This window comes from Corvus cornix, chromosome 20 (assembly GCF_000738735.6).
Source record: "Corvus cornix cornix isolate S_Up_H32 chromosome 20, ASM73873v5, whole genome shotgun sequence".
NCBI classification, from domain to species: domain Eukaryota; kingdom Metazoa; phylum Chordata; class Aves; order Passeriformes; family Corvidae; genus Corvus; species Corvus cornix.
The window spans coordinates 1,397,150-1,419,843 of NC_046349.1; the positions used below are offsets into that span (position 1 = coordinate 1,397,150).

Consider the following 22,694-nt stretch of genomic DNA (forward strand, 5'->3'; position numbering starts at 1 on the left):
AAAACAAGTTATTCCATGTATTTTTTCAAAACCTAAATCCTCTGCCACTGGTTGTTCCCAATCTAAAGCTACTAATCTTCTTGTAGAGGTTCTATATATTCCCTCTAAAGGAACTCGTTAGTCTCTTGTCTCTATCCAATGTTCTATTGGATTTACAAATTCCCAAGAATCAAGACCAAGAGGGCGAGAGGTTCTTCTAACCTCTCATCTAGCCACAATTTTAATTTTATTAGGACAAAAATCAATAATCTAGCATGGCTCCAAACAAATGCTTCAATACGACTTCCTCAAACAACACACAACAACATACAAACACAACAACATAAAAGCAGTCCAACAACAACCAATATCCACATAGACATATAAGCAACACAACAACATTCAAACCAGCTACTAGAAGCCAAAATATTCATAACACTCACTTTTAATAACTTCAGGGTCCCGCTTACATTTTCCCGACATGGTGACAAGTTCCGGCGGGGCCCCCCCTTTTTGGAATCACCCGATCCGCTCTCAGGATCACCGGCAGCCACTCTGTCGGTCAGTGATTCCCCCTTGCCGGCTCCGGTAGCCGGTTGCTCGTAAGCCCCACCTTTACCCTCACAGGGACTACACTGTGCGCGGGACGTCTCCTCGCGGCTTACCAGCAGCCCTGGCCACGCGTACGACTCACAGGCACCCTAAATGCAAAGCATACCGTTTATCCGCAGTTTCAGCAGGTTGTTGTCTGTCCGCCGCAGTGAGCGAGCCGAGGGGCGGAGATCCTCCAGGAAAGCCCTGGGGCGTGCCTAGGACATCCGCTCCTAAGCCGATCCTGCAGCTGGACAGAGTTTCTCCTGGCTGCTCGCCAAAATGATGAGCGGCAAAGACTCCACTACTAAATAAGTAGTAAAGTAGGTATGTTTATTCCAGCACTGGAACGCATGGGGGATAGCTCCTCCAAAACCATGCGTGCCGACAGCTGCATTCAGCTTGGTATTTATCGGGTTACAAGTTCCATAGTCATTGAGTTTCCCAGTACACCTATACATATTCGTTACCTAGCTCCCCCTAGCCTCGCCTCCTATTACAATGAGCCCAAAAGTCATTTACATCCGCGTTGCGCTTGCGCAGTGTTGTCTGGTGGTCGTGGGCAGGGGTCTCCAGGATGAAGTAAGAGTCCTCCTCAGATGAAGTAAAGGGTCTTCCTCAGGCTGAACTTTTCACCTTGGTTCCCTGTGCATGCTCTTTATGTCCCTGGCCCAAGTCCAAACTTCAAGGCTGATTTAAGTTAGTTTTAGGTTCGAAAACAGGATCTTTGGTCAAGATTCCTTCCCTTTATCAATAGTCTTCTATCTTCTCATCCTGCTTTGGTAGGCACAATAAGTGTTGAGCAAGCTGTATCCATTGTTTTTAACAAACAGCTTCTTAGCAAATCATTTAACCTCTGCTTCCCCCTCCTTCCCCTGATTCACCTACACCCCGCTAGAACCCCCCTCAGGACTTGTCCCGACCTCCAATCATGTAGAATAGCCAACCCCAGACCCCCAAACCCCACCATTCTCCCCCCATTCTGAATTTCCCCCAACCCCCCAAGCTCCCCAGGCCCCCCGGTTCTGTATTCCCCCCAAATCCCCCTAGGACTCACCCAGGACCCCCAAGCCCCCTCTCCATCTCCAAACACATAGAGTCACTCATCCACCAGCACAGCAAGGGTTAGGATGGGTCCTCTGGGGAGGTTCTGGGGGAGGTGACACGGGAGTTTGGGGGGCTCTAATTAGCTTTAAGTCCACTCTGGGTGGAGAAGTTAATATTCAAAACCCTAGTAAGTCTTTATTCTTCTTCCCTGAGAAGAAGTCCATGCCAATTAGTAAAGCTTACAAGAATAAATTTATTTATTTAGCTAATTGTAATGATCATGGATTGTGTGTTTTACTAAAGGGGCACATACTAAGGGGGGACACGGATAGGCGGATCGGGAAGTCCCAAGTACCTTCCAAGTACCTCAGCCAACAGGGAAAGGGAAGGAGGAGAAAATGCAGCCGGGAAATGAGGAGAAAAGAAGGCTACTTGCTCCATCTAATTGGGAGAGACCCCCTTGGACACACGCCTGACGGACTCTCTCCCTTTCTCCAAATCAAGGGACTTTTACAGGACTCCTCTGTCTCCTTTGTGGACACGAACTTCTAGCGACGTGAATTTTACCCAGTGGGGGGTGGGGGGCTCAGGAGCTCCTCTGCCTGGGGAGGGGGAGTATAAACCAGTATAAACCAGTCCGGACTGGGGCAGGTGGGGAAAATTCAGAGTCACAAGGGGCCAGTGGCAGCGAGGCAGGGAGGGGCGGGAGTGATTGGCCGGGGAGGGGGAGAGGGGGAAGTGCCAGCCTCAGCCGGACCCCCCTCATTGATTGACAAGTGGGGAGCGGCTCCCGCCCAACCGGCGGGCGGGGAAAAGCGCCCTCAGTCATTGGCTGGGTGGGACAGGGGGCGGGGCGAGAGCTGTTCCCGCCTCAGCCGAACTCCCCTCAGTCATTGGCTGGGCGGGTACTGGAAATGGCCCAAAAAAGCCTCAAAACCTCCTCGAAATTTCAACAAAACTGACGAAAATGGAGTAAATTTGAGTAAGTATAAAAAATTTAAGGCTATATTTGTTACATTTAAGCAGTGGAGGGTTGAAAAGGTGGATTGTGCACTAAAATGTGGCAAAACCAAGAAAACCCCCAAAACCCCTTTAAGAATCTCTTGAAATTAACTAAAACGGAGTAGAAGCATAATAAATATGAATAAATATAAATATATTGACCCCAAAACAAGGTATCTTTGTGGTATACATCGTGTTTCTCCTTCTTTCTGTATCACCCATCAAGCGTAACCTGGTCCCTGAGCAAAGACAACCCCACGGATGGGTTTGTCTTTGCTCAAGGCAGAATTAATCCAAACAGTCTTTCCTAGCATATCTCTCATATGCACTACCAGAACCTTATCTCCATCTGCTGTACACAGGGGTTTGGATCGGGCAGGGCCAGCTTGGTTGGTGGAACTTCCAGTATTAACTAACCGTGTAGCCTTTGCTAAGTGCAGATCCCACTGCTTGAAGGTCCCACACCCCCATTGCCTTCAGTGCTGTTTTTAAGAGTCTGTTGCACTGCTCAACTTTCCCAGTGGCTGGTGCATGGTTGGCAATGTGGTACACCCATTCAATACCATGTTCTCTAGCCCAGGTGTTTATAAGGCTGTTCTTGAATTGAGTCCCATTGGACTCAATTCTCTCAGGGGTACCATGCCTCCACAGGACTTGCTTTTCAAGGCCCAGGATGGTGTTCCAGGCAGTAGCATGAGGCACAGGGTAGGTCTCCAGCCATCCTGTGGTGGCTTCCACCACTGTGAGCACACAGCGCTTGCCTTGGCGGGTTTGAGGCAGTGTGATGTAATCAATTGCCAGGCCTGCCCGTACTTATATTTGGACCACTGGTGTGGTGGTGTGGTGTTTTACTATATGTCTACATGTTTTGTATGGTTTGACCCTGTTACTCCTTTGCCCCAATTCCCAGTTGGTACACCCCAAACCCTAGCTGCTCCCCCAATGATCCCTACATGGTTACTCTCCTCCCCTTGTTCTAGTTGGTTCTCCATCAATCACCTAAACCCCTCCTGTTATTCCAGACAGTTCGGGGTCCATCACCTAGGCCCTCCCTCCCTGGTTCTTGTCAACCCCCGGAGACCCTGCCCCTTCTGACACCTCCCCTCTGGAAATCCCCTAAACCTCGACACCCCATTGGGGCATGTGATCCCTTTCCCTCTGGCTGTTAAGACCATTGGTCTGTGTGTATGTGTGTCCCTGTCCATATCCCTCCCCCAGAAATCCCTATTGGTCCCTGGTCGGGCCACTCCCTTTGTAACACCCTCCTTTATAAGTTGTTGTACATGCTTGGTGGGGGCTTGTTCTCCTGGAGTCCCTCCTGCGAGTAAACTTGGGACTGTATCCAGAGACAAGCCTCCTTGCTACCTTTTATCTTCTCCCTCGTCGGGGCTGCTGACAGCCGTAGCACCTGGAGCTTCAGCTCCCCTGGGCAGAGCTGAACTCCAGAGGAGCAGCTTTAATGCTTTGTGCCTTCGGCTGCTCCCCACTGCTGCCGCACACCGCAGGTGCTAGCCGGGCTGCAAAGAGTGGTCACTGCGACACTTTGGTGTGATTGGGCTGTGAAGGGATAAAAGCCCAGTGGTTCAAGGTCCCTTCCCAGAGGCACTGGCTCGAGCTGTGTTCCTGCACCGTGAATAAATTGTTTTGTGGAATGAGACGTGTGAGACTCTGCTATGGGAAGCCTGGTCTGACTGTGTGAGAGTGGGGAGAGTGCAGGGAGTGCAAGGGGGGCACTCTTTTGCTCACTTGAGCTGCCCACTGTGAAGGGGATTTGGTGCCAGCAGGAACAGTCTGGTGGTGGGAGTGTGACTGCCAGAGTTCTTCCGGGATGCTCAGGGAAGTTTCCTTAACGAGAGAGCTGCCTGAGAGCTGGAGCAGAGCCCAGACCGTGCACCTGCTGGGCTCTGCCTGTAAGAAACCAGGCAAGGTGCAGCAGAGTGCCCTGGGCAGGGGAAGGCAGGTAGGCAGAAAAGGAACAAGTGAAACTCACCCCAAAGAAGGTTTAACCATACCTCTGTAGTTCCATCATTTCAAAAACAAAAACTAGTTCATCCTTGTAGTGCTTTGGGGTCACAGTAAAGATTCTGGAAAGGGTCTAATAGCTCCATGTCAGCCGGCATAGACTGTGATTTTGAGAGCATGGGGACATCCCTGCAGGGAAATGCACTGAAGATTACAGAGTAGAACTGCAGGTGCTCAGTGAGGGTGGGAAGAAGGAGGTCTCTGCCCAAAGTCCTGGCAGGGGCTGATGGTCAGAGGGGACAGAGGAACGCAGCACTGTCTGCCTCCATCCTCACAGCCCCAGTGGTTACACAGCCATGTCCCAAATGGAACGTAGGATTGTCATTCCCATCCAGGACAGGGCATGAAAAAAAGAAGAAAACTCAGAACAGAATCCAGAGTGATCTTGCAAGGCTGAAGCAGCAGAGGGAAGATCTTCTGGCTGCTGGTACTTTCCAGTGCTGACCTGACTGAGAAGAGGCTCCAAAGCGCCAAGCTGCTCAGAGGCAGAACTGGCTGCCCGCAGCGAGCAATGCCCTCCCTGCATGCAGACCGAATTGCCGGCGAACGGGAGGGAGCTATGGTTTGGCCTCGCAGGAGGGAAGGGCTCCTGCCTGCGAGAGACGGGGCTGGCTGTGCAGGTGTCGGGGCGAGTCCTGCTGATCCTGATGTGCTGGAAGTGTCCTGGGAAATGGGGTGCATTTGGAAGGAGAGAGACTGGCGAAGTTCGTGGCTGAGCTTGATCCGCCGCCTGCTACCTCTGGTACATAGCAGTTCATCTGGGAAGGCCTTCTACAAGTTCGAGCTAGTAAATTTCTGCACAACATAGCCCTCATTCCCTGAGCAATGTCCCTGCTGACTACCCCTCCAGCTGTCCTGCTGTCGGCTACCCGCAGCTGGCATCACATTCTCTCCGGAGATGGTCTCAGAGATCAAACACCAACGAACAGCCTTTCTTCAGAAAACTTGGCTTATTCCACGCTTTGCAACACGCCGGCCGGTCCCGGCGACCCGCGGCGGTGCTCCCCGCGGGGCAGCCCCGGGCCGACCGGCAGAGGAAACAGCGGATTCCGCTGCCCGCCTTCCCTTTCCCTTTCCCTTTCCTCTTTCCCCGTCCCCCTTCCCCCTTCCCCTTCCGGGCAGCCGCGCAGCCGCAGCTGCGGCGCCGGGGCCGGAGCGCTCCGAGCCCCGCCGGTGCCGACCCGGGCCCGGGCCCCGCCGGGGCCATGGCGCGCTGCCCGCGCCGGGCGCTGGGCGCGGCGGGGCCGCTGCTGCCGCTGCTCTGCGCGCTGCTCCGCGCCGCCGCCGACACCAGCACCGGCCGGGTAGGTACGCGAGCGGGGCCGGGCGGGGCCGCGGCTGCCACCGGCGTCCCGGGGCCGCGATGTGCGCTGGGTGTCGCGGGGTGGGCCGGAAAGCCGAGCGGGCAGCGGTTCCTCCGCCTCCTCTGCCAGAAACCTTCCATCATCTCCCGCAGGGCCGGGCTGAGCTCGGTTGTGCGGGCACAGCTCCTCCGGCCGCGCCTCGGCAAGTTGGGGACCGGCTGGAGAAGCAGCCGTGCCCCTCCTGGGTGGTCATGAGCATCAGTCCCCGGGAGGAGTTTCTCGGCGTGTCCAGGTGGCCATCGTCTGATGCCCCTTTCCCGCTGCCGCCTCCGAGTGCGGCCGGGAAGGAACGGGGATACGCGAGGCCAGCCCCACTCCGAGCTGTTTTGGTTACTGTGCTCTGCCGTCGCTGCTGGAGGGCAGCTAATGTTGGTCATAATGAAGTGTTTCCGCATTGCTCTGCTTGTCAGAGGCCAAGGCAGGGGTAGCAAATGGTCTTGGAGCAGTTTTGCAGCTTAGCTTTGTCTGGAGCCATTGGTAATGTCCGTGTTTAGTGACACTGTATGTGCCCGCCCTTGGGGAACTTCGGCGTGCCCAGCCCGTGCTCTCGTGTCGCTTCTCTACCCCACCTGGAGCACTGCCTGTGGCTCTGGGGCTCCTAACACGAGGCCAACGAGGAGCTGCTGGCACAAGGCTAGAGGAGGCCACAGAGATACTCTGAGGACTGGCACTCCACTGCTCTGAGCCAGGTTGGGAGAGCTGGGGGTGTTCACCTGGAGAAGAGAAGTCTCTGGGGACACCTCAGAGCCCCTTCCAGTGCCTAAAGAGGCTCCAAGAGAGCTGGAGAAGGACTTGGGACAAGGCATGGAGGGACAGGACAAGGGGGAATGGCTTCCCACTGCCAGAGGGCAGGGATGGATGGGAGATTGGGAAGGAATGTGAGGGCCGTGAGACCCTGGCACAGGGTGCCCAGAGAAGCTGTGGCTGCCCCTGGATCCCTGGAAGTGTCCAAGGCCAGGTTGGACGGGACTTGGAGCAACCAAGTAGACCACAGTGGAAGGTGTGCCTGGCCATGGCAGGGGAGTGGAATGAGATGGGCTTTCAATCCTTCTATGATTCTTTTTCCTGCTTTGGAAGCAAAGCCTCCTTTCTCTCTCCCTAATGGCTTCTGGCATCTTATTGTTGCCACAAAGAAACAGGGATTGTTCTCCCACTTGTGCTTCTCCTGACTTGAGCCCCTTTCCTGCTGCTGTGTTATGTTAAGGGAGAACAAGCCTCTTCTCTCCCCTTTCCCGGAGTGATCATGCTGTCAGTGGAAGAACAGTGCATGCAGATGATTTATCAGTGCTTACGTGGTGAGGACTGTCCTGTGGGTCAGACGGATTGGGAAAAAGCTTATGGGATATATGTTGGTCTCATATTAATCCTGGTCTAAGTGTTGAATCAACCAGAAGAATGAAGCACTAGGGGGTGTGCGTGAAAAGTTATGGGGAAAGGTTTATGAAAACAAGTTTTTATTCTATTATTATTGTTATTATTATTACTTAATATTCTGGTTTCTCCCCGTATCAAAGTGAGGGAGGGGAAGGCAGGAGAGGAAAAAAACCCCTGAATTAATGTGTGTTTTTGAAAATGCTGTCCTTAGCATTTTGACAAGTTTGACACATGGTTTTATCTAAGGCTGCGTTTTAGGGTGGAGGCAGGGAAAAGGGACAGAACTCCTTGAGGAGAGTTGGCTGTTTTCCTGTTCTGACAGTTCGCTGGTATTAGCTGTTGGTAGAGGAAACACCCACCTAATCAGAGTCTTCAAAGTTTCTGAGTGTGGTTTTTTTTGTTGTTTATTTGTTTGTTTTGGTTCATTTGAGTTTTTTTAGAATTATTCCTGTGCTTATTGCAAGTGCAAAGCTGAACTCAGGGCTATTAAGCTGTTTTCTTGGAATGATGGTCCAGAGACAGCAGTGGGTGGTAGGCAGTGGGCTCTTGGGAGCTTGCTGCTGTGGGGACTGAGGAGTCTCATGATGGCAAGGGGACAGGGTGCACAGGAAGTCCCTGGAACAAGAACAAAGCTTCTTGGGCATTTCTGGTGCTCTCAAGACCTAAGTCTGCCCCAGTTGCCCAGTAGGGATGATGTTCATTTTTGATTGGTAGGTCTGCCTTGTCCCATCAGGAAAGGTGATATTAAGCTGGGTCTTCAGCCCTTCCTAGGGATCAGCTGGTATTACCAAACCTAACCAAAAAAAAGAGAGATGGCTGAATTTTTTGAGCTAGTTTGTCACTTTTTCTTTTGAGGAAATGTTCTGAACTGTTATGTTGAAAACTTACTGTGGCATCTTACCATCTGTTTCTTTCTTTTTCAGGGTTGGTTAAAAACTTACGGCTACTTACTTCCATCTGACAGCCAAATGTCTGCCTTGCAGTCGGGAAAAGCTGTGCAGTCTGCAGTTGCCACTATGCAACAGTTTTATGGAATCCCAGTAACAGGAGTTTTGGACCAGACAACTATTGAGTAAGATTAATATAGGCTACTTTTGTCTTTGTCTTTCTTAATGCATTGTCATATTTCCTGGGTAATTATTCCAGGTGCAAGAAGTCTTCAAAAGGGATAGATTTGCCTGACTGACTGTATCAAAGAAGTCTTGATTATTGAAAGGTGTTTCTAACAAAAACATGTGGGCAATTCCACTTTTCTTTTTGTCAACAGTATTTTTTGTGAGTGTGAGGAGAAGCTCTTGTTACTGTTGTTCTTTGAACACAGATCCCCATTGCTGGTGCACAATCAAAGCATGAATCCTGTGAGCTTCTAAAAGTGGAGGACATCAAGGGTTTCATTTATTTCCATCTCCGTCTGAATTTAGGTTAAAATTCTGGCTCTAGAAATGGCTTCTAATCTATTTCTTAATTAATTGGATTTGTGTATCTCCGTAGGTGCTATTTGTGGAGATCCATCGTTTGAACTGAAGTGAGTTATTGTAGTCTGATGATGATAGTCAGGGCTACTTAACTGCCCATAGTTGCCATTTTTTGGACATTAGATGTTCTCTGCTGTATGTTGGCCATGTGTTGTTGTTTGTGATCAGAGTTTTGGCAGCCCAGAGGAATTGGTGTAAATCACCAGGGCTGGAGGGACTTTGTTCTTTAGTCTTCTCATCAATGTGGGCTGCAAAGGGTGGTGTGGAAGTGGCTCCTTGTCTGGTCACTTGGGTGTTGTGTATATGGCTGGATCCATCTGCTCTTGGTCTGGGGAGCATCTGCTGGCTAAAGCAGAATGCAGAGAAGGTTTTCCTAAGGCTTTATGGGGGAAAAAGCATCTCATGGTGAGCAAAAAGAGGAAGCCCAATGGAACTTGCTTAGGCCCTGCCTAGTTGCCCCTGCCCCTTGCTACATTAGCAGACCTTTTCAGAGCATGCTCTGCCTGGTTCTTAGTCTCTCCTCTTAGGGGGCACACTGCTGGCAAAAGGGACACCACAGCACAAAAAAAAGGGCCACAAAGTAACCAAATAATGTAAAGAACAAAGGGGTTTGGTTTTATGCCTTCCAGACTGCAAGAAGAGGGAGAAACAGAAGAAACTAGTGAATTGGGCAGGAGGGGATCGTCCTGGGCTGGGACTACCTCTCCAGTGAACATAGCGTTCCCTTCTTTAGCTCACTGGAAGAGCTCCTTGTTCTCCATTGAGGGACAGAGAAAATCCTGTTTGCTTTTCAAATGCGTTGAAAACAAAATGCTTTTTAAAGGTGGGAATTTTCCATCTGAGATCTCTTTGCCATTAATAACATGGTTTGTAGGTGAATGCTGAAGTAGAGCCATCGAGCAAGGCTCTATGTGTGCGTTTGGTGTGCAGAAGCTTGAATCTGGGATGCTGATGATTTGGAAGGGGATGGGGAAAGAAGGGCTGTGATATTGGGGTGCTAGTTTGGAAAGTTAAGGAGCTGCTTCTGCTGCCTTGTGGGTGACAGGGGAAAGGAGCAAACTGCATGTGGGAGTACCTGCTTTACTAAGAAAAAGTTTTTCTGAAGGAAAGGAAGGTGTTGCCCACATTTTAGTGAGTTTGTATTTATGGGTAGGGGTTGATCAGTGCATGAACACCCAAAGGCTGATGAGTGAAAAACCCAGATGATTCCCTCTTCTGAAACCTCAAGTCTCCAAAAGCTTGATACCTCAGCTGCAACCAGACTCTGGTGTGCTTTGGAGGCATGTTGGGTTGCTCTGCCTCCATCTGTCCTGAGTCAGTGGTTCCATATGTTGTATGGCAGGGTGGAATTTTCCTAGAAATTACATGAATGGAAAAAGAGGTCCAGATTGCTGTTAGCTGTGAGCCTGTTGTTTGAGCTGGAGGGGCATCTGCCTGGGCTGTGTTGGGCTGTCACTTCCTCAGACCTGGTTGTGGAAGCTGAGCAGAAGGAAAAGAGCTGGCAAGGCAGGCTGCCTCCAAGGGCTCTGAATTACTCAAGCATTTACTAAGCTGTTGTTTCAGTCTGTGGTATGAGTTTTGAGACTTCAGTTATGAATTTTTCTGTCACGTCCATCAGTGTCATAAGTTCTGTCTCTTTAAAGTGACTGTAAGAATCAGAGTTGTGCAAAGTTATTATTTTCTGTGGTTTCTTTGTTAGGCAACAAATTCTGCATATTCTATTTACACTTATTATGGAAGCCTAAAGTTTCTCGTCTCCTTTCCCACATGCCCTCAAATCCTGAGCTTGTTTTTTCCCCCAAGATTGGTACCCGAGCATGTGGAGTCACCATGCAGGTGCTGCTAGTGGGAGATTGAAAGAAACACCACCACTGGTGATGCTTTTTGGTACCCCAAAGGAAAGTTGGGTGGGAGTCCATTCAGCAGAGGGTCTGTCTTGTGGCTATGTAGTTTCCTGTAAAGAGAGCAGGGAGAATATATAAAACGGCCTCCTCAGACCCTGCAACTGATGGTGCCTCAGCAAATTTTGTGTCTGCCTGCAGCTGGTGGGCTGAACTGAGCAGCTGGGCAAGGATATAGTCCTGGAGCATGCTGGAGAGAAGGCACACTAGTGCTGAACAGAAGTGGTGATTTGTCTTTGTTATGGTCAATCACATGGCCTTGGAGGGATCTGAGAAATGATCTTACTTGTATTGGAAGTGTGTTGTGCTTTGTCTTGAGCCTGTTGTGTGGCTCTCTCACCTTGGGGTGCACCAGAACTGTTTAAAGATACCACTCCCACCAGCTCAAGTGTAGGGGATTGAGAGTGACAGCTTCCTCTCTTTAGGAGAGTCTTGTGAAGGGCTTGGAGCCTGAGCTGGGGAAAGCAGCTGTGTCTGGACAAGAACTGGATGTCACTGCTTTTGGAAATTGCCTGTTTTCTCATGCCAAGCAGCTGGAGGAATGCAATAGTCTGTGCCTCAAGAGTGCCAAGTATAAATTTTGATGATCCAGTGTTCCCATTTAAAAAAATAGGGAGGGGGGGAAGCAACCGTAAGTATCTGAATCTTGCTTCAAGTAATTGTCTTTTGTTGTTTCTGATGTGATGATTTCCCCTGGAACACAGAGAGGGTTGTCCAAACTGCTCAGTAGAGAATGTCTGTCATAAAGCTCAGCTACAGATGATGAACAGCAGCAAGCTACAGCTTTGTGGATATTTTGCCACAGACTTGCCCTGCTGAGAGGAGAGATGGCTGGATTTGTACCCTGATCCAGATAAACATTCTCAGTTTGACATTAGCTCAGGTTGTTGACAGCTTGGGTGCTGCTGAGCTCCAACCAGGTACCTGGGCTCTGTTACTTGGCTTCAGACAGGCAGTAGCTGAACTCTGGAACAAACAGTGGTAGAATATGGGGGTTCAGACAGGCCTAAGTGAAATGGGGTTGAGAGAGTAGTTAGGGGCCATGGGGCAGCATGAGTCTCTTGGCATCTCTACCTTGGAAGCTTTGGCTCAAGAAGTCCTTGAAGCCTCAGGTGTTGGTATTGCAGCTTCCTCTGGAACAGCCTGTACCTGGAGCTGGCAAAGGGGCAGGGAATTTGACTGTTGGAGGGAATTCAGTTTCTGTGGGGTCTCTGTGCAGCTCTGGCTTTGATAACAGGGGACTGAGCTGTGGGAGGGTGAATTCCTGTGGCCAGCTGGGCATAGGGCAAGTGTTGGGAACTTGCCAAGGTTTTCTTACAGGAAACAGATGCTGAGGTGTGAGGTCCTGCTGGTGTGTCAGCACTGCCCTGGACAGCCCCAGTGACTTCTCTACACATGTAGGCTGGTTTGGTAGTACTGCTCTGTTAAATTTTTATCTTCTAGATGATACTGGTAAGGATAAAACAGAAGGCTTTTTTCTGACTATAGTCAGGGCCTGATGATGATGCTGTTCAGACTACTGGAGTTCCCATGATGCTCAAGAGGTGAAAACCTGATTCACACTATGGCTTGTATAAGGTTATAATAAAAACATTGTATCATAACATATGAGTGGAATTAAAAAAAACCCTGAAAACTCAGGAAGTATCTGGGAGAATAGAGGTGACAGTAAGTGTGAGGTCTTGCTAGGAAAGTGCTAGAAGCAATGCAAAAGAGCGCAAATAAAGGACACTTGGAAAAACACAGTGTGTTCAGGTTGAATTGATATATCTAAAAGCAAATCTTAGATGTACTGCTTTTCTTTGAAGGTGGCAGCAGTTGTGTGGGCAAGACAGATCCAATTTCTACAGGTTGCCTGGATTTCTGAAAGATGTACAGTGCTGATAAATGTGAGGTGATGTAAGTGGGGAAGATCTGTGCTGCCTTTATATACACAGCTTGGGTTCTTGTCAGGTACAGTGCAATGTGTATAACAGCTCTCATTTGCTCTGTTCTTGGTGGGAAGATGATGACAGATGACTGCACTGAAATTTATAAGCAACCAGAGTTACATATAGGAAGTAGAATCAGGAAAGGGCTGCGTGGCTGCCTGAACTGGGAGCAGGTGTGTGTGTTCTGAAAGAATGTTCTGGTGAGGCACAGTGTTTGTTTGTCTGGTTGCTTTAAATTTAAAAAGTGTCCTGGCAAAAAGTCTTGTAAACCATCTACTGGTGATGGGAGACTCTCCTGAAGGTCTGGGGCTAATATAAGAATAAGATATACATTGTTTAGGCACAAGCATGGACTACTTGCCATTGGCTGGCTACAGTTGATGGAGGAATGTCTGCATTTGGAGGCCAAAAGTTGGCCCCTGGGTGGCCAAGGATGTGGGAGAAACCTTACTGAGGAGGAGGGAGAGAATTTGGTGTCCTGTGTGAGAAGTGGGCCAGGACTGGCTACAGTGCTTTTCTTGTGTGTAATGAGGCAGTGGCATGTCTTGCAAAGTGTTCTTAAGGGCTTTGTGTCACACTGGACAGTTGCCTTTGCCATCATAGTTAGTGGGCCAAATGCATGAAACGCCTGAAGAATTCCAGTGGCTGAGGCAGTGCCTTAGGGAGGCTGTGGCCAGAGACTGCTTGTGTTATTCCTGGGCTCTGCTCTCCTGTCCTGGGCTGCACTGCAAAATCTTAAAGGATGTGACTGGGGGCCTGTGGAGACCAGTACCTGTAGTTCCTCAGTCTCTGTCCTTGTTTCTTTCTTCCCCAGCTGCCACATGCAGTGATGGGCAGATTTGTTTCTCCATAAGCCACTTCTGGCTTCTCTGGAGTGTGCCCACACGAGCAAGTGTATTTTGAGGAACAGTCTATTTCTCCTTGATTCTCTGTCAGAGAATCATTGAGGTTGGAAGGAACGTCTTGAGATCATCTACTCCAACCCTCTGCTAAAACAGGGACATCTAGAGCAGGTTGCCCAGGATCATTTCCAGTTGGGTTTTGAATATCTCCAAAACCTCTCCAAGGATGGAGATTCTGCCACGTCTCTGGGCAACCTCTGCCAGTGTTTGACCACCCCCAAGCTGCTACAAGAAAGAAACAAAAGATCTGTCAAGGCTGGAGGTAAAGGAGGTAGGGAAGGAGAGTGGACTTCTCTGACAATATTGCCTGAATCCCTGTGCAAGGGACAGCATCCTTTGCTCTTCCAGTTCACTTGGCAATAGAGACTAGACTTTCCTACATCATGAGTGACATCAAGAGTCAAGGATTATGGGGAGAACCTAATGGAATTTGGTGTGTGTGACCCAGAGACTGGAGGGATCTGTTCTGGTCATTCCAGGTGAAAGCCTTAGTTATTACCTGGAAGGGTTGTGCTTGCCCTTGTTCAGTTTTACCTAGTGAGGTATGAACTGGATTTGTTTTTCAGTGGCACAGGAGCACTTTACCAGATGGAGAGTGGATCCAGTAGGTGATAGCTGAGTTTGATCCCAGGGCACACCCACCTGCGATTTTGATTTGGGTCGCTTGTGGCATTATCATCATTAAGCTCTTGTCAAGCATAGGGGCTACCTGATCTGGAATCTGTGTTTCCAAAAGGAAAAATGAAGTGGTTTTGGTGTGCTGAGGTGTGTGGATTGCCAGCAGAGGTGGGGTGTACAGCCCTGCGCTAAGAGGATAAACCTGACAGAGGAAGGACTGAACCCTTCTTGGGGTCAGCACTGGCCATCTCTCAGAGGACTTCCAGTCACCTCCTGAGTTCTTTGGAATCTCTTTTCCAAACTCTTTGCGTAGCTTGCTTTTTTTTTTCCTTTACTTGCAGGTGGATGAAGAAGCCTCGGTGTGGAGTCCCGGATCATCCCCACCTACGTCACAGCCGGAGGAAAAAACGGTATGCACTCACTGGCCAGAAGTGGAGACAGAAGCACATAACCTACAGGTACAGCCCCCTCCCTCCCCCTTTTTGATGGGGAAAAAATGGTCTGTACTTGTTTGGCATGCAGAATTTGTAAGTACTTTTAAATTTAAACTGGATCCTCCCTGTAATGTCTAGCCCAGGCTTTCATTCTCAGAATGTGGTGGAGGGGAATACTTTCAGAGCACTGGATTAACTGAAGAGTCTGTTATCAATTAGGAAATAACTGATCAGTAAAGGCACCTAAATCCCAGCCATCAGTTGTGTAATTTTGGCAGGAAGATCTTAGTAAAAGGCCCTTTTTCTTCTGTTAGAAATCTAAGGCTCTAACCTTTAGATCATGTGTCACCTTCAACAAACCATCAGAGCAGAAGGAACATCACTGTTTGGGGACAAGATGCTTTCTCCTTCTACTGATTTGCAACATTTATTTTTGCAGAGGTTTTACTTTTGCTCCTGTAGTAGAGCTCTTGCTTTTGTCCAGGCTTAGACCAGCTGAGGTTAGGCCAGCTGAAGTGAGCTACAGGTGTCAAGAGTGTTGCAGAGGGGCGATAGTTTCCCAGAGAAGTGTTCTGAGTCAGTCTGGCCGTGAGCTTTTGAAAGGCAATTGCTGAAAGATGGCCAGTGGAGGTTTCTGGCAATAAGAATGTCACTTCAAAATAAAATTAACCCACCCTCTAGCTGAAATTACAGCCTTCTAAATTTTTGGAGCAGGAAAGGAAATTGCAAAGGAATGAAATTTAGAGATGTAGGCATTAGGGAGAAGATCTGGGTAAGACTAAGACAGAAAGAGAGTCAGCAGTGAAGAGGTAGAAATGTGGGTGACCAGCATGGGGAAAGTGCCAGAATGTGTAGGAAATGATGGTGTGAAGGGAAAGAGGGTCAGGGACTGGGGCATTCTGTCGCTTCTGCCAAGAATTCTGAGAAAGGAGGAGGATGCTTCAAGTAACGGTGAGGGACTGCAGAGACTGGGAGGAGGGACCTGTTCTGGTGACTAGTTCAAAGCTTCCACCAATAATTATTACTTTAACTCGAATTGTAAAGGGGCACCTTCTGTATGCGAAGGGCTGAGAGTCAGATCCTTTTTCTAACCTTTTCTGGACCTTAGGGAAAAATGGTATGGAATCATATAAATAAAATATGTCTTAAGCATATGCATAAGCAAGAGAAGCAGATTGGCAGATGGCTGCACTGCTGCCTTTGTTAAACCAGTAGTTGTCTAGCTTTCCAATTTCAGTATTTGTGGTGTGCATTCCAGTGATGGGTGTCTTGATTCGTCACTGAATGTGTTACAGTGTGTTTGCATCAAATTGAGCCAGCTTCATTAAAGACTGAAAATTGTTCCCATGACATAGATCTTTCATATTCCCTAGGTCAAGTTTAATAGATCATGAGGCTATTATATGCACACACACAAAACACATCATGAACAGCATTTTTAAGATAAAGTTTAGAATTATGGGAAATTTATGTGCAGTTAAATGCCCCTTACTGTCCCCAAACTCTGTATCTTTAGCTGTCTTGGACTGGGCTGCACAAAACTGGCAGATCCATCACTCTTATGAGCTCTAAAATATTTTAAGTAGTTCGGAGAATGAAGCGGGTCATATAAGTAAGGTTGTGTAGTTTACCGGAAGTTTGTTTCTCAAAATGAACTTTAGTGGTCAGGTTTTTTTTTCATATAGTAGGTTCCATCTTAGCATAACTTCAGACAAAATCTGAAATAATTTACATTTTTTTAAAAATTACTCAGCTGTCTACACCCAGATTTGAAAGGTTGTCAGGTTTTTAGGAAGTGATCCAAAATCAACCAAAGCATTATGAGGATTCTTGTTAATAAATGTAGACTTCACATCAGCGTGGTAGTTTTGTTGGTAACTTTCTTTGTAACAGCAAAACTTTGCATGCGCAGAGTAGTGTCTGCAAAAAAATTCCCTTTGAAAGTTGAAACTGTGTGGCTATATATTGGTAAGCCTCAAATGTGTTCTGCAAATTGAAACATCCCTTCTTTCTCATTCCCACAGTGTACACAACTACACCCCCAAGGTTGGCGAGATTGATACAAGGAGGGCCATTCGTCAGGCCTTTGATGTTTGGCAGAGAGTGACACCACTTACCTTTGAAGAGGTCCCTTACCATGAAATTAAAAATGACAGAAAGGAGGCAGATATTATGATATTTTTTGCTTCTGGTTTCCATGGAGACAGTTCTCCGTTTGATGGAGAAGGTGGATTCCTGGCTCACGCATACTTTCCTGGACCGGGAATTGGAGGAGACACTCACTTTGACTCAGATGAGCCATGGACCCTGGGAAATTCTAATCATGATGGTAAGAGTGCAGGTCATCTTTCCCAGCAAGGATAAGTTGGATGCAGACACACTGACAGGCTTTCAACTAGAAAGTATTTGCTTGGTAGAACTTTCACCTCCCATACACTCGTTCAGATGCTTTCTAAACATGTATTCTATCTTAAATGGGAAAAGAATATTATCAGTTTGTTTGTGGCTGTGCATGGTGTGAATTTTAGGAGTGAACAGAAGAGTGTGTCTGCTGGCTTCTTACATCTCTCAAGATTTGGGCCTTAATTGCTACAAAAACCACAACGCTGGGAGGGAAAAGATGGACAGAAGAGTGTTGAAATTGTATCAAGTGGGGTACTTATCAAGGGCAATTAGAGTCAGTCATAATGGTGAATAGAAAGTTGAGAGTGAAGACGTTAGAATGTTAAGTTGTTTTGATCCATATTTGTTTTCTCACACTCTGGAATTCCTCCTCCTGTTGGAGGTTGGGGCTGGCTGGTTAGTTAAGGAAGACTGATGATTGTGGCAACTGTTTTTATCTTATTAAGCATGAAGACTTTCTGCATCTTCCTAGCTTTATCTCACTCTCTAAAGGCAATGAGCTCTTTCTGTTCTATTTTCAAACCTTTGATTGAGGATAGTGACACCTTGTAAAAAGTTCAGGCTGATAATCAGAATTTCACAGTGGCCTCACAAAATAGCTCTCCAGTTTCCACAGTCATAATGGTTTGGGAAGAATGGCGTGTCTTTAAGTCTTTAGGGATTCAAAATCATGTTTTGATATTTTGATAAAAGTTTACTTGGACTGTAAATATGTCTTGATTTTTAAACTGTATAAAAACAGCAATGTTGTTGTGCCCATGATGCCATAGGACATATGCAGAGGTGATGTCTTTCATTAGACCAAACAGTGTCGTTTGAAAAGAAGAAAAGCTTTCAGGCACACAAGCCACCTTCAGGCCAGGCCTGAAGGTGACAGCTTGCTTTCAGACTGGATTGCAAATGGGGAAAATCCCTCAGAGTTGTGAGTCGGTATCAGATCATCTTTGACAGGAAACGGAGCTGTCAGGTTCAGCGAGGGAGTGCTAATTTGTAGGAAAGCAGAAATGATATGATACTTGTCTTTGTAGAGAAAGAGACGTAATGTTTCCTGGCATGTGTAAATGACTAGAGGAGGTGTAGGCTGAGAAAGAGAGAGCTGGGGTGTGGAGCGGGGGAGAGTGTGGAGGCTGTGGGAGGTTACAGTGTGACACAGAAGCAGTGTTTTGCTGTCTTGAAATGTTAGAAATGTTTGTTCCTAGGTTTGTGGCTGGAGGGCTCCCTCCAGGATCAGGAGTGACAGACAGTCAGAGACTGAGTGGTTACCTTGTGAGAGCTGCAGCAGGGAGGTGTGTTTGTGTGTGTCAGTGCCCTATGTCACTTCAGTCTGGTCTCAGTAGTTATTTGAGCTCGAGTGTGGGAGTGTGGGAGGCCCAGGTATTAGATATGACTTCTCAGGAAAGCCCACGTATGAGACCTGGGAGTGCTGGTGTCTGGGGTAGAAGGTCCTTACAGGAAGGTGGAAGTGAAGGTTTTGACAAGTTGTACTTGTTTTTTTCTATTCTCACATTCTGCACAAAAGGCTTACTTCTGAGATAAACTTAGCAAGGTTGGGAATCAGCTTAAAGGCTGGCAGGGGTGGCTCTGCAGAAGACTTTCCATCCTTTGGTAGGATGTTCTACCATAGGTGATCACTTCTTTGAGGATTTATTTTGATGCAGTTTTTAGGATGGTGTTTGAGAGCAATGCGTACAATGAGTAGAGGGTCTCTCTTTTTACAACAGCTATTCTTTATGCTATTCTTATCCATGTGGCTCTTTCAAAAATGGTGTATTTTTCTGGTGTGCTGAGTGACTGTTATGAGTGGTGTCCTCAAAGTGCATGGATTGGTGTTTGAGGGGCTGGTGTGCACTTTGTGTAAGAATTAATAGATGAATTGAGATTTCCTATTCAGAGGATGTCACCTGTGTATTTATTTGCTTTCAGATAACCATGCTGCATAGACTGGGCTGCACAGGCTCTTTTAAAAAGTCACCAGTGAGGATGTTGAGAATGGTGGGGTTGTATTTTTCCCTTCTATCTGGGGGAAGTGTTGATGGTAGAAGGGGAGTTTGATGTTTTGAGGGTGGACGGGGTAAGGCTGTAGTCAGAGCATTATAGGCATGTTGTGTGAGGAAATTGGTTTTGCCTGCATCCTTATCTTTAGTGTGCGGTTGTGAAGATGTCCTGCTTCCTCACTGTATGATCCAGACCTCTTTAGGGAGGGATTTCCTTCTGTTTCACTATTCCTTGTCACTGGAGCAGTCACTCGCTTCAGGTTCTCACCTCTTGATGTGTTCTATTTGAAATGCTTTTAGCAGGGCTTGGAGAGTTTCTTCTTGGTCAGAGGTTTCCTGCTCAGTTCACTGCCTGTTTTCATTGAAAATAAGGTATTAATGGGGACAGTGTCATCTGTTTAATAGGAAGTATTTCTTCAAACGTGGTCTTGCTTGTCCTTAAGATATGTATTTTGTGGCAATGGGGTTGATCAGTCTGGAACTGAAGAAGCCTCAGTGAAAAAATAAAAAACCTCTACCAGTAAATCATTAGCAAAGCTCTCATTTATTCACATGCAAAAGAGAAACTGGTTTGGCCACTCACTATCTGTTCAATGATTATAAGAATCTTGAAATAAGACTGAGGTAACAATGGTATCTTTACATCAACCCACAAAATATCACAGTGTAAAATGTTCCATTCCTGACAAGAATGTGTATTAGTTGAAGGGAAAATTTGAGTATTCTGCCTCGGAGCTCTCTTAGCCTTGCAATTGTGAACATAAATCTCCTGTCAACGGAGCAGAATGCTGAAGCGAGTGCTGTAGATCCTTAGAATATTTGGCTGATCTCTTATCCATATAGTTTTATTACAGTTATTACAGTCTGATCTGAAGATTTGCTTTTGTGGTTCTGCATTTGTTACACTGTATTGTGGCACCTGCAGAGGTCCAGCCTGTCTGTGTTTGGAAGCAGCTGTCACCCCACAGAAGAGCTGCTTTGCAGTCTTCACTAGCAGTACAAATTATATGGATAAAAGTGAAATGTTTCACATGAAATTTTATCCAGTCAGGAAAAATAAGAATGATTTCAGCAGATCTTTCTATGCAAACAGCCGTCTCCAATTTGTACATGGAGAATGTGGTGTATCCTGTTGATGAAGGCTTCTGTCTTGTAAAGATGCCTTGTGGTAATCCACTGGGGTTATTGGCAACTTTATCATCCCAGCTAGGGGATAGTTAGTTGGGATTTATATACTCATTATCATTTTGCATTGTCATCATTATACTGATTTTGCCCTTGTGGACAGCATGGCCTCTACCATGTCCCTTAAAATTATTGGTGTAATCATAATAGCTGTGATGCTGTTGGTTGTCCTCTTGAGCCCTTGGTAATAGGGGCACATGCACCAACCCTTCTATTTTCTTCTGCTGTGAAGAATGATCCCTGCATAGGCTCTCAAAGTGAATGCAAAGTTTCCTTTCCCCTGGATAATAGTTACAATTCCACTCAGGCATTCAGTTTCTTTAGCCGAGTAAGACTGTACTTCCAATCTGTGATTGCTGATTTCTCTTCATAATTGTACTGCCTTCTCTGGCATTCTCATAAACAAGCTGTGGAAGATTAATTTAGATAATCTTATGATGAGGATGGGCAAAAGGTAGGAAGTTGAACTCCTGGAGCAGCTCTTATTAACTGGGATCATGGGGTGCAGAATTCATTTGTTTTCCGGTGACAATGTCGATGGGAGCAGCTGGGAGCACGAAGCAGAACATTGGAATTTGGAGGAACCAAGGCAAATCAGGGAAGTGATGTGGCAAACAAGATGCAACTGAAAAAGAGGAGGAGTGTGTTTTTTACATTTAGTGATAAATCATCTACACAACCACACATGAGGAGCAGCTGGCATGGTTGCAGTGGTGGGACTTACATCATGTTTTTCCTGGAAGGTGCTCTTCAGTGGCAATGAAAGCAGCTCTTGGCCTTTAGCTGGTCCCAGACTTGTTAGGCTTTGTTGCCTGGCACATGCAGGCGGGTGAAGCTGTGTTTGGCGTCCCTGTCTTTCAGCAGGACCTGCGGTATAGCTGCTCCCTGGCCGCGGGGCCTCTCTTGGCTGCTCAGACGCAGCATTTGGTCACCTGCATGTGTCAGCACAGTCTCAGTGTCCCAGCTGCTGGTTTTATCAGAAGGGACACCCGATTTTCCACTACTTTCTTGAAGTTTTGGGCATTTTTTACTTGAAATGTGCTGTAGAAACAGCCGAGCAGGCTTTGAACTGCCTATCTCAAGACTCACGACGCCGACACATTGCTCAGGCAGCAAAAGCCTGAAAGGGGGTGAAGAGACTTGACAGTGCTGGGATCTCTCTCTCTTGGCACCTGACTCAGCTCAAGCATAGAGGTGATGCATGAAATCCATTATTAACTGGCCAAACCAAGTATTTCCTATCCTTTATATGGAAATAATAAGTATAGATGTATGTAACTCCAAAAACAAGTTGGAAAGGAATCTTGAGTGACTGGAAGTTAGTTCTGTCAGTTTAAATATCCACAGGGCACAAGCAGCTCTTACACACCTTTGACAACTCAAACATTTGTTTAACCCAGGTTAATTACAGAAAGTAAGTTTCTATCTCCAGTTTAACATTATGAATAGTATTAATAATAATCCCAGGCAAATCTTCCTCCTGATGGTTTAAAAGCAAAAATATGTTGCTGTTACGCATGTTGCTTACATCATACCACTAAATCAGTGGTGTCTGCCAACCCCCTGCAGCTAGATGAGAGAATCTTTTTAATACTAAGGTGAGGTAAGAACTGGGGTATCCATACTCTGCCAGGGATCACCAGATTTTCTTTCTTTCACCATGCCCAGAGTTGGCCTCTAAGACCCTCCCTATTATATATTGTCACGTAGCACTGTAGGTGGGAGTGTGCCCAGGGCAGCCACTTCAGCTCCTTCAAGAAACACCCACAGCTGACGAGTTATTTCTGTACCATCTCCAGTGTGGCTCAACTTCACATTGTGTGATCATTGTACAGATCACAGGGTTCATCCTCCAGTGCCTCTCTTCCACACCTGTACCAAGTTCTCTCTGTAAATGTAGAATGACTACTGTGGCAGCTTTTTAGATGTTGGCAAGAAATGCTGAGCTTTGCTAACAGCAAGTAAACAAATTTTACAATTGTTACAATTGAGTGTGTCCCCCACAGATCCCAGTGGGTTCCTGCTGAGTCTTCTTTGGAAAGCTTCCTGTTCAGGACTTCTGAAAGAAAGCCAATCAAAAATAGTGCCAGAGTTTGCAAGACACTGCCAGAACCAGTATGGGAGATGAGATCTCACGGGTCACCTTCAGTGCTAACTCAGTGCTAATTCAGTGCTAATTCAGTGCAGGAGCTTCTGCAGAAGCTCTGGAGGAAAAGGGCCTGAACTGCCTTTGGGAAGGTTCTGTCAGCCAGTGAGGAGAGGAATTGGACAGCTTTCTCCCTGTGATTCTACCACAAGAACTAGCATTGTTTCAGTGGACATTTACCTGCACAGCAGAGCAAGCACTCCTGGAGTCACCATCTGGACATGGCATATGTTCAGGAACCTGAGCAGCTTTTTCAGGACAGCCAAATGCTGTCTAGGCTGACGAATGTGAATATTCAGCAAGGATCTCAAGGAGAAAATTTTGAT

General features: G+C 47.2%; 1 protein-coding gene and 1 long non-coding RNA gene across 2 annotated transcripts in view; one reads left to right on the top strand and one right to left on the bottom strand.

Annotated features, from left to right (window-relative positions):
• Positions 1-209: 209 nt before the first annotated feature.
• On the bottom strand, positions 210-5,707 carry LOC104683785. The gene is made up of 2 exons (XR_005603442.1): positions 4,610-5,707; positions 210-1,344 (listed from the first exon to the last, which is right to left on the bottom strand). It is a non-coding gene; the product is annotated as an uncharacterized LOC104683785 (long non-coding RNA).
• A 176-nt stretch (positions 5,708-5,883) lies between these two features.
• MMP24 (matrix metallopeptidase 24) overlaps positions 5,884-22,694 on the top strand; it is a 43,313-nt gene continuing 26,502 nt past the window's right edge. Inside the window, exons 1-4 of the mRNA XM_039563226.1 lie at positions 5,884-5,945; positions 8,303-8,451; positions 14,548-14,664; positions 16,665-16,969. Coding sequence (XP_039419160.1) covers positions 8,348-8,451; positions 14,548-14,664; positions 16,665-16,969 — 526 coding nt within the window. The 5' untranslated portion in view covers positions 5,884-5,945; positions 8,303-8,347. The remainder of the gene's footprint in view (positions 5,946-8,302; positions 8,452-14,547; positions 14,665-16,664; positions 16,970-22,694) is intronic.